Below are 14,505 nucleotides of genomic sequence, written 5' to 3'. Positions count from 1 at the left end.
AAAACTCAATGTAAGGACTGGAAGATAAGGTTGTGGAAACTTCCCAAGAAGAACAAAAACACAAAGATATGAAAGAAAGAGAAATGAGAGGCGCCTCGGTGGCTCAGTCGGTTAAGCATCCGACTCTTGGTTTCAGCTCAGGTCATGATCTCACGGTCTGTGGGTTCGAGTCCCGCATTGGGTTCTGTGCTGGCAGTGCATAAGCCTGCTTTGGATTCTCTCTCTCCCTCAAAATAAATAAATAAACTTACAAAAAAAATTTTTCAGGCAGACAAGGTCTTCAAAGACCTGTGTCTTTAAACATATTTAAAATGTGTGTGGCAGGGGGGCCTGGGTGGCTCAGTCGGTTAAGCGTCCGACTTCAGCTCAGGTCACGATCTCACGGTTTGTGAGTTCGAGCCCCGTGTCGGCCTCTGTGCTGACAGCTCAGAGCCTGAAGCCTGTTTCAGAATCTGTGTCTCCCTCTCTCTCTGCCCCTCTCCCATTCACACACTGTCTCTCTCTCTCAAAAACACATAAACATTTTAAAAAAATTATTAAAATTATTTTTCTCACAATTGCGGATGATCTGGAGGATGAATCAATGGTAACTGTATAGGAAATCAAGCAAAGAAACAAAACTACCATTAACCTCACTGGGTATGAAAACTTGCATAGGAAAAGTAATCATAGTTTGTACCACCAGGCTCAGCAGTGATAGCACTGGCCGTCAAAATATGCAAGCACCGACTCCTGTCAACTCGGGGCAAAACTTAAAGGGGGTGATTTTGCCCCCCCCCCAAGGGACATCTGGCCATGTCTGGGGACACATGTGGTTGTCACAGCCAGAGTGAGGATAGTAATGGCATCTAGCGGGTAGAGGCCAGGGAAGCTACTCATCTTACAATGTATGGGACAGTCCCCCCAACCCCAACAAAGAATTACTCCTGACCCTTGAACAACAAGGGGGTGAGGGGCGCTGACCACCCCCCACATGCAGTCGAAAGTGAGTGTATAACTTCTGACTCCCCCAAATCTTAACTACTAATAGCCTACTGTTGGCTGGAGGCCTGACATAAACTTTATATGTTGCACATACTTTGTATATTGTACGTATTATATACTATATACTGTATCCTTACAACCAAAAAAACATGATTAAGAAAATCCTAAGGAAGGGCTCCAGGCTGGCTCAGTTGGTGGAGCATGCGACTCTTGACCTTGGGGTTGGGAGTTCAAGTCCCACGTTGGGTGTAGAGATTACTTGAAACTAAAATCTTTTTAAAAAATAAAGAAAATCAGAATAAAACATATTTACAGTACTGTACTGTATTAAAAAAAAAAATCCATATGTAAGTGAATCTGCACAGTTCAAACCCGCGTTGTTCCAGGGCAACCTGTATGGGACCCTCCATGTCTACGGTGCGAAAGCTGAAAAACCCTCTTCGAACCAGAATGATGAAGTCATCAGATTGGGAGTGTGGCATGCATGGTGGGAAGAAATGGGTCTGGATGGGTGGTGGGAAGGAGGTGTGCAGAAAAAAGGCTAACTCCCAATTTTCGATATAGTTGGAAGTCAACAGGAACAAATAACAAGTACCAGCAATAGAGAATATAAGCAAATGCCACAAGACATCAGCCAGAAAGTTGCAGTTGTTGTCTGCAGGGAAGGGGAAAGGGCAGCAGGGAGAGCTCCGAGTACGATGACAAGCCCCAAAGAACTTTGATTATTTAAACTGTGCAAGAGCCACTTTGATGAAAATGAAAACAAAACTCAAAAAGAGACACTAACATTTCATCCCTTTCCTTCCATGAGTAAGTAAAAATGTTGCCTTTAAAGCACACAGAATCTGCAGGGCCTGGGATTTAATAATAATAATTCACAATGACAATAGAAAACCCAGGTAAAGAAAATGTTACTTCTCTGTTACAATACAGAACATCCTGCCTTTTCAGAACCACTTTATTTGTCTGAACCTAAAATAAGGTTAGTCCAATTATTTTTTTTTTTTTGATGATACCCTATTGTCCTTCTACCAAGATACATTACCCAAAGCGAAGCCTTAATATTCACACCAGCAAACAGAAGACGCTTGATGTACAAGACAATGCAAATATCTGATCTAACGAGGTAACGGGAAAACAATTCTTCCAGAACATGTCAGTGTTAGACACTGGCAACGTTTTAAAAGACCAAAGAGAGCAATGTAGAACCCTCAGCTCTTTCAAAATTCCTTCCTGTGGATGAAAGTTTTTGGCCTGGAAGGGTGGCGGCTTGCAGAATTTCTCCTCCAAGGGTCCCCCCGCCCCCCCGCTCCTGACCACAGTGTTTGAAAGAAGTGAGACCTGAATAAAAAGTCTATTCGGCTTTTCAATCCTGAAATTATCTTGTCGAATGTTTACAGTGTTCCCAGTGTACAAGAAGAAAAGCTGCACAGAGGCCCTAAGAAATGCACAACTCCAGGTTTATTTGCATGCTGACACAAAACAACTTTGGCAAGACCGCAAGTCCAAAACGCTCTCCAAACAGAAAAGCCAGCCCTTCCCAAGCAGGGCGCCCAGCTTCTGTGGCCAGGGAACAGGAAGGGAAGTTAAGAAATCCCAGCTCCTGGGGACAAGGTGAAAACGACTACTTTTAGGAGTGTTTCATTACCATGCTCGGGCAAACTAGTTTTCTTTTTTTCAAAAGACCAGTGTCTGGACACGTTAAGAACGACTTACAACTGAACCGGGAAGCCCAAATCCAACATGGTGTGGAGGTGTGCACAGCTCAAGTGCACAGCTTTTCACAGCACGGAAGCCTCTGGATTTCTAGACCTGAGGTCAGCACAATTCCCGTCTAAGGAAGAAGTCTGCACTGGCTGAAGCTCACAGCCAGCAGACCTTGGGACAGGCCATCGGACTCCCTGACTTCCTGCTCCCGCACCCAACACACCTCGGGAGGACTAAGGACGAGGAGCGGGTCAAGTGTGTGAGGCGGGGACCAGGCCAGGGTCATAGAGACACACGGGTTATGCCAGCTGGCAAGCGGGTCTACCAGCTGAAAGCGGCTTTCAGCTCAGGAAAGAAGACTCACCTCTTTTTTTTTTCTTGTAACCACACCAATGATGCTTAAATACAAACGAGTCTCCAGAATCCCACTCCTCCTAACAACTCAGAGAAGGGTGGCTGGCCTCCGAAAGTGGCTAGGGTGGCATGATGGAGGAACAGCCAGCACGGCACCCCGGCCCTGCGTCCCCGGAGTCGGCGCAGCCCAGCCACGGGCCATTTACTGCTGTCCAGTGCCACAAAGCAGCCGCACATACTGATGCCGACGGGCCTTCACGCAGAAATCCAGAGCAAAATCCAGAAGAGCTGACGTTTGTCAGTCCCCGATCCCCTCCCATCATCAGCTCCCTCTTTCCTGAAACCTTTACTGACATCTGACAAAGAACTTGGCTGGGGTGGGGGGCAAACACAGACACGTGAGGTCGACAACTCGTCCTGACCAAGGCGGCCACTATCCAACCTTTCCCGTCACCAATGACGGTGACTCAGCCGGGTCCCCTAACATGGCACCTCTTTTCAAACCACTAAGGACGGGACATCAGGCGGTCGGCACCTCCCACACCCACCCACCACTGACGGCCGGTCTTTGCCGGGAGCCTTCTGCTATCAGGAGCTCTAACAGTTTACATAGGACTTTCGCCACCTGGCTGTGTGACCTCCATCCAAAATAAGTGCCCCGATTCCCTTCCATCCTACCCTCACTATCCAAACTACAAAGGACATTTAAGGACTCTGTCTCATATCCAGACAAATGTTTTAATGGCCTGAAGCCCCCTGAGAGGGTGAGTCAGGCTGCGGGGATCCCCAGCCACAGCCCTCCCACCCTGCTCTAGGGTGGCTGTGTCCCCCCAAAGGCAACCTCAAAGTCGGTGGCTTCCCAAACGAGCTAGCCTTGGGACCACAGCAGGCCCCAATTCATGTCTTCTTTGGTGCTTCTGGCTAAGGTGAGGGCCTTCTTCAGGGAGGGACCGGAGCCCCAATCCTCCCCCCTTAGCAAACATTCCTGCCGCTGCAGGAGGCCTACTGACACCCAGCTCCTGTGGAGTGCTCCCTGACGAGTCCCCATCCGCCCATTTGAAATTCTAGGCCCTCCAGTGACGTTTTAGAAATCAGGCCCCTCCCCTACCCCCACTGATGTTTTACATTTGCTGAATCCATGGAGAAAGGAACGCATAGAAACAGGGGACCACGTTACCCGGGTCCCCAGATAACCCACATCAAAATGTGGCCTCGGAAATACTAACAAGTCAAAATCTTTGTGGTTTCTTAGGACACAGACATCGTTCCTGCTCCCTCTCGGCCAGGAGCATGTAAAAATAGCAGCACTGTAATTTTCTAGCCGTCGTGAAAAGTCAAGTTACAAGCAGGGGGAAAGGTCCTGCGTGGATACAAACGTGGCTCCCACCTTCCAGCGGAGGTCTGGTGGGACTTCACACATGCACTTCAAATTCCAAGAATGTCACTCCCGGGAAGTTAAGTATCCCTTTGACTTCAAACTAGACCCAAAGAAAAGACTGTCTTTACCCAGTAGCCCCAATGAACGCCCAGAAACAGCACCCCGTTCCAGCTTCATTTCCTTTCTCCAGCTACAAAAGTGCAGATGAAGCAAGTATTTGTTTGACTTTTACTATGTAAATAAAGTCTATTATCAGGGCCAGCACTTGGGAAGAAAACAGCCCCTCACAAAACCACCCAAAAGGCCAGTGTCTTCACAAAGAACGAAGCATGAGCTCTGAAAGCTAAAATCCTTTTTCAAACAAAGGCGACCACACTGTTAATCTAACGAGGGCAATTCTGCCCGCAGAGGACAGACATCTGACAGTGTCTGGAGACTTTTGTTGGCTGTCACACCTGAGGGGGGTGTACCAGTGGCATCACGTTGAGTGGAGACCAGGGATGCTTCCGAACATCCTACCAAGTGCAGAACAGCCCCCACCATAGAGAAGGACACAGACCAGAGTATCGGTGGAAAGACCCTCATTTAATGGATGGGATGAAGTCATTTAATAATAGCGCTGCAAGTGTTTCCAGGACAGAACAGGTGGAACGGAGGGGAAATGGGGACATTTGGGGTCAAGAGCTGGCCCTTGGGGCCTTCTCAGGACTTGCCAGTTTTGTTATCTCAGGGCACACCGTTTAACTTCCCTTTGCCTTAGCTGTTGCATCTATAAAATAGGTTGACAGGGGTGCCTGGGTCACTAATCAGTTAGTTAAGCATCCGACTCGGTTTCACCTCAGGTCATGATCTCAGGATTCGTGAGATACAGCCCTGATGGGCCCTGCTGACAGCTCAGGATTCGCTCTCTGCCCCTCCCCTGCTCATCCCTGCTCTCTCTCTCTCTCTCTCAAAATAAAATTTAAAAAGTAAAGTAAAATAGGCTGACAAAACTTGATCTGAAGATCACGGACTGAACCAGCCCTGTTCTTAGCATTTCTTCCAGGGCTAAGACATGCACTCTGATGAGGCTTTCAAATCAGACCCCCATTATCATAAAAAGAGCGTGTTACCTTACACCTGATCAAGCTACCCCCACGTCAGACTCTGTTACATAGAAAATGAGTCGTATGATATCCCTAGGATCTTATCTGTAAAATATTTGATTATGAGGTGTTTTTTTAATCCAAAAAAAACCCCACCCCTATTAGAACAATTATTATTTGGGCCCCCAATAACAATTATTATGATGAGCCCCCAAAACTTTTCAGTAGCTACTGAAAGGAAGATGACAACTTGGATTCATCCAAATTCTATAAGCGGAACAATCTTCCGCAGTCTCTCTCACAACAGCCAATTCCCACTCTAAGTGGTTCTAAATGGACACACTTTCCTTCATCCTTTTCTAATCATGCAACAGTTCATTACCAGCTGTTGCAGGGTAAGCAAGCATAATTGATGACTTAATCCAACGGAAAGGACAGGCATGTGAAATACTGCCAATACCATGCAACACAACAGGTAGTTAAAAATATATAATATATGGGGTCGCCTGGGTGGCTCAGTCGGTTAAGCGTCCGACTTCAGCTCAGGTCACGATCTCGCGGTCTGTGAGTTTCAGCCCCACGTCGGGCTCTGGGCTGATGGCTCAGAGCCTGGAGCCTGCTTCGGATTCTGTGTCTCCCTCTCTCTCTGCCCCTCCCCCGTTCATGCTCTGTTTCTCTCTGTCTCAAAAATAAACTTAAAAAAAATAAAAAAATATATATACATATATAATATATGCATGTGTGAGCACGTACCTCTACAAGTATATCCGAGTGTACATGGGAACTTAGTACAGAAGTCCCAAACTCTCCCGAATCCTCTCCACCCCAAGTAACCAATTTACAGTCACACTGGAGCAGCTACACAAACTAAGCAGCAGTTTAAGGGGGAGACGGATGAGCATCTCAGATGAGAATCACAAACATTTTTAGCCCTGCAAAATCCGGAAACACAATCTGGAAAGGACGAGCACACAGTGCTAGTGGCCTAGTGACAAAAACTTTCAAAACGAAGAGGAACAACACCTTAGCAAGTAGCGTGAAAGCTAACGGGCAGGCCAAATCACGAACAAACGGCCTCACGTGCCCCAAAAAGGCCCTGGTGCGTATTTACTGAGTTTTACTGCCCACCTCTTTTGGTCTAGAATGGGGTCCTTTGGACACAGGGAACAGGAGGCCAGGAAGAACACACCAGGGTTTTTAGGAAGGAGGGCGTGCTCAAGAATCCCCTTCTCCAGCTTCTGGTAAAACAACTGAATTTCAGAGTTTTTAAGTTTATTTATTTATTTTGAGAGAGAAAGAGAGCATGCAGGCTTGGGAGCGTGAGACAGAGCGAGAGAAGCCCAAGCAGGCTCCGCACAGCACAGAGCCCGATGATGCAGGGCTTGAACCCACGAACCCCTGAGGCGAAACTAAGTCTGACGCTTAATCGACTGAGCCATCCAGGCCCCTGGAATTTCAGTTTACAGTGACTTCCAGCTTTCTTATACTGTGTATGGTTAAAAGGCAAGATTTCACCTTAACTAACGTGTTACAATTTATTCCACCTACTTATAATGACAAGTCTAAGATACATTGAATTGTGTATATCTTTTTTTTTTTTTTTTTTTGAAGAAACACATGAGATGCTAAAGACCTAATTATCGGGGTGCCTGGGTGGCTCAGTCGGTTAAGCGTCCGACTTCGGCTCAGGTCACGATCTTGCAGTCCGTGAGTTCGAGCCCCGCGTCGGGCTCTGGGCTGATGGCTGGAAACAGAGCCTGGAGCCTGCTTCCGATTCTGTGTCTCCCTCTCTCTCTGACCCTCCCCCGTTCATGCTCTGTCTCTCTCTGTCTCAAAAATAAATAAACTTAAAAAAAAAAAAGACCTAATTATCTTCTTAACCTTTACCATCAGAAATGCCCGGTAAAACCTTTATTAAAAAGGCACAACTTAACATTCTTTAATATGCATTTATGCAGGAAAGTGCCCTTGCGGGGCAAAGTGTGTCCATCTTTTCAAAGAACTGAATTCGTTAATGGGTTACACATTAGTCCAATTTATAACAGTGATAGCCTCTTTTCCCAGTTGAACATAAATTCAGCGCGCATCTAAACAAGCCTCCTCTCAAGAGTCTCTGGTTCTGTAAATCTAAAAACAGGAGAAAATGTAGAACAGAAAAGTTTGGGGTCTCATTTGCTACATGCACAACAAAGCCACACCACTGCTCAAATTCATTACCGGTGGGGTGGGTTAGGAGTGACTTTATACCTTCCTGCTGCAGGGAAGCAGGAAAGCAGATAAGGAAAAACGAAACAAAACAAAACAAAACAACCCAGCAACTCACCTTCAAACTCTGGTAATAGCCAAGAATTTTTACATTTTAAAGGGAACTTTGTCCCTAGGAATGGCCTGATCCAACCCTGCCCAGAGACACTGACACTTTTAACCAGAAGAAAACAGGATGATGGGTTTGCTGTTTGTGTGTCTTCACAGATCAATACAAGTCCAGCTGGTAAATTTCAAGTTCGATTTCTGTTCTGAGACAAGAGAATTCACAGCGCTAAAGCAGCCTCCTTCCCCCACCACACACACACACCGCGAAACACATTCCTGATTAGACATATTAGAAACTTGTTATTGGAGCTCAAGTCCCGCTTTTAAAAAGGACGCTGAAAGTTTCGGTACGTTTCTGCAGGTATCCAGAACGCCGTGGATCTAGGGCTGGAAGCCGAAAGTCAGTAAATATTGATGGGCTGATGGGAATCGAGAAGCTGGGATGGCGACAGCTGCTAGTCTGGCTTTCCCAGCGATAAGAGGTACAGGTTCAAGGGGTGCAGAACCAAGGGCCTACAGTGGCAAACACAGATCGGGACAGTTCAGTCCACCCCCTGGCACGTGGAGTGGGCCCTCTCCAACCTCTGGGCAGCCCCACAGGTGCAGGCCGCCGCTGGAGAAGCCGGGAGTGACAGGGGACCCAGCCAGGTCCCTTCTTGAAGGGGGAGGGGAGGGGACCCGGAACAGGAGCCATTTAAACTCTGCGCCGCGCTTAGAGTGAGCAGGGCTGGGAGCCGCCGCCGAGCGGCCGGGGTGGCGCCGGGACCACGCACCTATGCGTGTCCCGGTGCTCCGGTCCCCGCAGGTGACCCAGGCGGACCCGCGCCCCGGCGCTGGGGGCGCGATCCGCCCGCCCCTCCGGCGCCCCCACCCCCGGCGAGTCCGCCGCCCCGAGGCCACCTTTGGGTTGTCACCGTAAGGGTCCCGCAGCCGCCTCACCTTGGTGATGACCAGCGGTTCGCCGTGCTCGCGGCCGCCCTTCAGGGTGAAGCCCCATGGGGCGCCGCCGCTCAGCTGCACCTCCACCAAGCGCCCGCCGTCGGCCGCCCGCGCGTCGGCCTCGGCCAGGCGCTCGGGCCGCGCGCGGGGCTCGGCGCCCTCCATGGCGCGGGGCGCGGAGGCGGCGCGGCCGCTCAGCCCCCAGGGCCCGTCCGGCCCGCGCCCATGCAGTTGGGGGAGCCCCGGCCGGCCGAGGGCGAGGGAAGGTCCGTGCGCTCCTGCCGCCGCCGGCCAGTAGCGAACTTGCGCGGCAACTTGGGAGGAAAGTGCCGGCCGGGGCCAGGGAGGGAGCCGGGAGCGGGCGGCGCGGCGCACGGAGGAGGGCGGGCCGGGCAGGGGGCGGGGCCGGCGCGCTCCAGGGCTCGGGCCGCTCGGCGGGCAGGGGGCGGGGCGCGCGCTGGGCTCCCGGGAGCTGCCCGGAGGGTGGGAGGGACCGGAGGGGGTGCGCGCTCCGGGACCCGTGCGGCCGCTGAGGGACGGAGGGGCCAGAGGCGCTCGGGGCGGGGGCGCCCTGGACTGGTCCCAAGGGGGCGAGGGCCGGCGCGCACACGGTGCCGGTGTCGCCGGCCAGGGATGCGAGTGCGCGCTCGGGGCTCCCCCAGGTTACCCAGAGGGTGGAAGGGGGGCGAGGGCCGGCGCGCGCACGGAACCTGTGCCGCCTGCCGTTGCGGGAGCGCGCCCCGACTCGCCCCCCTCCAAAGTTGCCCGGAGGGTGGGAGGGGGCGGAGCGCGCACTCCGGACCTCGCGCCGCTCCGTGGGGCCGAGGGGCGGCCGGGGACCGCGAGGCGAACTCCAGTCCTTCCTCCCGCGCGAGCGCAGGGCTGCCCTTGGAGGCTCCGGGCGCGCCAGCCCTCCGCCCGGGAGGCCGAGCGGCGGCAGGTGAGGCGGCGGAAGCGCCCGCGCGGGGCGGGGCGGGGCGGGCGGGCGGCGGTCCGAGTCCCCGGCGCCCTCCATCTTGGAGCGCGCGGCCGGCCCGCCGCCCCCGCCTTTGTTCGTGCCGACCGCGGGCTGCCGGCGGCCGCCCAGGTGAGGCCGGAAGCGCGGCGGGCGGCCCCCGGGCGGCCCCGCGCCGGTCCGCGGGCCACCAGCCTGCTCCCGCACGCACGTGCTTTGTCCCCGGGCGCAGACTTGGGGCCCGCGGGTCCCGGGAGTCCTCCCTGAGAGCCTCCCCCCGCCGCGCAGCCTGGGCCAAACGCTGGCCTTAGGAGGGGCCTTTTAAAGTCCGGGCAGAAGAGAAGGGCGTCTGGACTCTTCCCGTGTGGAGCTGCCTACCCTCCCACAAGGTCCCTGCTGCAGCGCCCAGCCCACATAAGGAATGTTCTTGGCTCTTCCCAGCCCTTGTAGGTACGGTCCGGGAAGTCTTTGCATTCGGACCCTGTCCTCTCGTAGGGCAGTGCCATGAGGTCTTAATGTCCCACTTCTGCATTGCCTACAAAGGAGAGGTGGTCTGAAATTACTGAAAGGGTGTGCCTCCTGCCTCTACCCCTTTTCAATTTACGTAAAAGTCCGGTATGAAGAAATACCTGTATTAGTACATGTTTGCATGCTTTGCAAAAAAACCAAAATCTTTTTATTTTATTTGTAGTTACGTCACCGGACGCTGGTGCTCGCTTGTCTCTTCAAAGCGGCTCTATCCAGGTACTTGCAGCAGATGGGGATGGAATAGACCTCAAGGACAAGCTCGGAGACCACTGGACAGAAAGAGTGAGGGGTCTCTGTCACTGTGGAGCAGAGACCAGGAACCTCACCTGTGGTCTCAGTTTCTTCAGTGGTCAAGTGAGGGATTTCCATTCTGTGACTGATGGTTTGGGGTATCATCCAGGCCACTGAAGTAAGAGCGCAAACTTCACTCCGCACTTCTGGCTCTGGGCACTGATTACTGCCCCATAAGTAACGTCCAGAATGTCTCCAGTTAGAGGAATGGGGAGATTTTCTTTGTGAAGGGAGATGTAAGGAGCGTGTGCCTGTTAGAATCCGTCTCAAGTGTACCTTGACTGCAGTGGTCATGCAAACCTGCCCAAAATGATTACATTGCACACAACTGAATAGACACAGGAGTGCACCAACGCTGAGGAAATCTAACCAAGCTTGGCAGATTGTATCAATGTTAATGTTCTGACGTGCAGGTTGCAAACGATGTCCCTGTACTGTTTTTTACAACTAAATGTGAATCTGTAATTATCTTCAGCTAAGACGTTTGATTTAAAAAGTGGATGGATCGGGACACCAAAAGACAAAGGGCCATATAAACGCACGTAGAGTTTTTGGAAGTTCCCTAGTCTCAAAACGCACCGCCCTGCCCTGTGATATATTAACTTAAATCTCAGTTAACTAGGGCTGAAATTCAGGCCACTAGATTCACTAAGCAGAGACCAAGATTTCATTGTCCCGTAAGTCACAGCCAAAGTCATCTTTAACGTTTTATGTTGATCATGTAATCAGATGACCTATCCACCGCTTGAACGGGTTATACTGTTCACTCTCAAACTTAGGTAGTGGTCGACATTTATCCTTAGTAAATTTAATTTTACTGAGTTTTTTCTTAATCTTCACGTTAGGCATTCCTCCCAGCTTAGCATTATTTGAATATTTCTAAGACTGCTCTATCTATAGACATTAATAAATACAGCAGAAGGGACTGGATCAAGTCTGTGTGGCCTGCTTTGAGATAGATGCCCTCTTCCCAGACCCTCATAAATCCTTTCATTGACGGTCTTGGGTTTATATAGGTGGGCAAATCTGCCATCACACCTAGACTTCTGTATCATGTCCGTTGTATCGTTATAAGACAGTATAATGTATCTTGGAAACCATCAGTATCTTGTGACTGAAAGGCATTGCCCCAATTTATTAGCCTCGCACCCTTTTTGGAAGAGTTTAGTATGACACTGAACCAGTGTGGACTTACAATGATAATGGTTTTCTTTTCTAAGAACTCATAACTCAGCCAGATTTTCGAAGGACAGAATATATTTGTTAGCATCTAGCTTTTCTGTTAGAAAGCTAGGGACAAATAGGCTTTATGAGCCTATGTTCTTCTGGACCTGTAGACATGACCCTGTGACCCATCAACATCTAAGCATTCAGTAGCCTTGGGTATATGCCACTTTTTCAAATCTGAGGCTTCCTTTAATAGAGAAGAGACAGGTGAAACTTAAGGTCGTTCTTTTGGTGTCTGGCCGGCTCAGTCCATACAGCATGTGACTCTTAAATCTCGGGATTGTGAGTTCCAGCCCCGTGTTGGGTGTGGAGATTAGTGACAAATAAAAGTTCTTTGACTTTATTGACAGTGAAGGACTCAATCAATGAATAGAAGACCAGTTGAGCCAACTTTCAGAGATTTCATCAATAGCTAATCCTTTTTATGAAATAGAGTTCAAATTATGTGAGGGTTTTTTTGTTCTAAAAAGACACGAGGATTTGTAATTATAAAATGTAGTGGAGGATAGAGTACCAAAACTTGACCTTTCAAAGTAGTAGGTTAGTACCGTCAAGCTTTGCAGAACACCTGTGGCAATTTTTAGAGGGCAGTATTCGCCATTTTCTACTTAACCCACTGTGTACCTGAGTTAGGGTCCCTATGAATTCAGATGGTGGAGAGTCAGTCCAGGTAAGAGAGCAGCCACAGGAAAAGAGTGACGCAGTGACTTTGCCCCTCACCACCATTTGTCATCTTCTCGATTTCTACCAGCTATTATTACAAACGTTGGAATTTAACTTAGTTGTAGATCTTGGCCCAGAGACAAAAGCTGAATGCTGCATCTGCATAACTGCACCCCCACTTCTCCCCCTCTCACCTCAGAAGGATTTTACCCTGGGTCTTGTTAGTTGGAGCATCTACAGATCTCTAGGGGAGAGATTTCCTCTTCTGTGGGGGGGTCTCTACCTGTGCATGGCGTCATTATCCCATTCATGTAATCCACATTGGGAGTTGGCTTTTAGCACCCAGCACCTTTGGTTGAGGAAGCAAGCAGCCACAGCAACTAAGACATAGTAGCCACGATCCACAGGGAACCTGCTTTGTACCAAGCACATTACATAGATGGACTCAAGTCCAAAGTTTCTTGGAGCATGCATCACCCCAATTTACAGAGGAAGAAACTGAGCCCCAGAGGGGCTTAATAACTCTGCTTGAGGTTGCTGAGCCCCGTCCCAAGGGGGACTCACACACTTAGGCTCTTCTATGCACAGGGACCAGTGCTGGGCTGGGTATTGGACGGCAGTTTGCACTGAGCTAGGGAGCTGGCTCTTCTCTGTAAGACCTTTAGACACTGAGCCACCTTTTGAGGTTCCCTTGATCTCCAAATAAGAAAAAGGCTGAAGCATCCTATGTGCAAACTTTGCCTAATAAAACTGGGTACTAATTTATGTTTGCTTGAGTTCCAATCCTGTTACCTTGGAGACGTGTTCTTTAATTTTGTTTATTCATTTTTGAGAGACAGAGACGGAGCGCTACTGGGGGAGGGGCAGAGAGACAGGGAGACGCAGAATCGGAAGCAGGCTCCAGGCTCCAAGCTATCAGCACAGAGCCCGACGCGGGGCTAAAACCCATGAACTGTGAGATCATGACCTGAGCCCAAGTCAGACACTTAATCCACTGAGCCACCCAGGCACCCTTGAGATATGTCCTTTCAAATGTTATGTGTAAATGGTCACATTTCTGGCTGGTGGTTAAATACACACACACACACACACACACACACACACACTTTTATCAGTGAATGAATTAATGAATAAAAGGCAAATTGAACCAAATGTTAGAGATTTAATTAATAGCTAATCTTTAAGAAATATGTACAGTAGAACCTTGCATTGTAAATAACTTGTTCTACAAGTGTTCCACAAGACGAGCAACTGTTTCTAATAAGTTTTAACTTGATAAACAAGCAATGTCTTACAATACGAGTAGTACATGACTCCAAATATCACACAATCACAACTGAATGGTTCTCTCTCTCTCTCTCTCTCTCTGTTTCTTTCTGTCTGCAGGATTGAAGGTGATTGTCTCCCATGCTCAGATGCTCAGTCTCAGGCCACGGTGTTTGGCAGAAATCAGTGATTTTTCAGAACATTGGAAGGTGCCCAAAACTGGCATTGGTGTATTTTTTGTCACTTCAAGCACCTAAGTCCTTTGCTTTTCCATACAAAAATGAGCTTAGGAATCCTTTACTTCATTGTAGGTCAGGCTGTCTGCAGATAGAGACCCTTTCCTCTGCTGCCTTATTGCCAGTTACATTAAATACAGTACATGACAAGAGTTTATTAGTATTGTACTGTAGCCAATGTCTGTTACTAATGGTGAAAGTCTTCCAGTAACCCTCCTCTCTCTTGTCTCCTTCACATGGCCATGAAGGTTTTCAAAAGTAATTTGTTTGTTTTTCTTTATATTTTGTATTTTCTTTATTATTTTGTATTATATTACAGTATTGTAATCATTTTTGTATGAATATTTTTGGGCTGTAGAACGAATCATCTGAGTTTCCATTATTGCTTATGGGAAAACTCGCTTTGATATACAAGTGCTTTAGACTACAAGCATGTTTCCGGAACGAATTATGCTTGCAAACCAAGATTTTTATTATGTATATAAAACAATGCTTTTCAAATTGGGAGTATTCAAAAAGAGCTACTATTTTTAAAGTGTTTTTTTTTTTTTAATTTTTTTTTCTTTTTTTTTTTTTTTT

General features: G+C 49.1%; 1 protein-coding gene across 1 annotated transcript in view; it reads right to left on the bottom strand.

Annotated features, from left to right (window-relative positions):
• The window catches only part of SHROOM2 (shroom family member 2), a 165,960-nt gene extending 156,812 nt beyond the window's left edge, over positions 1-9,148 (bottom strand). Inside the window, exon 1 of the mRNA XM_049644562.1 lies at positions 8,761-9,148. Within this exon, the coding sequence (XP_049500519.1) occupies positions 8,761-8,925 (165 nt within the window). The 5' untranslated portion in view covers positions 8,926-9,148. The remainder of the gene's footprint in view (positions 1-8,760) is intronic.
• Positions 9,149-14,505: the final 5,357 nt, after the last annotated feature.

Source organism: Panthera uncia, chromosome X (assembly GCF_023721935.1).
Source record: "Panthera uncia isolate 11264 chromosome X, Puncia_PCG_1.0, whole genome shotgun sequence".
Classification (NCBI taxonomy): domain Eukaryota; kingdom Metazoa; phylum Chordata; class Mammalia; order Carnivora; family Felidae; genus Panthera; species Panthera uncia.
Note: the sequence above shows the minus strand (reverse complement) of the source record. Positions and strands in the feature narration are given on the sequence as shown.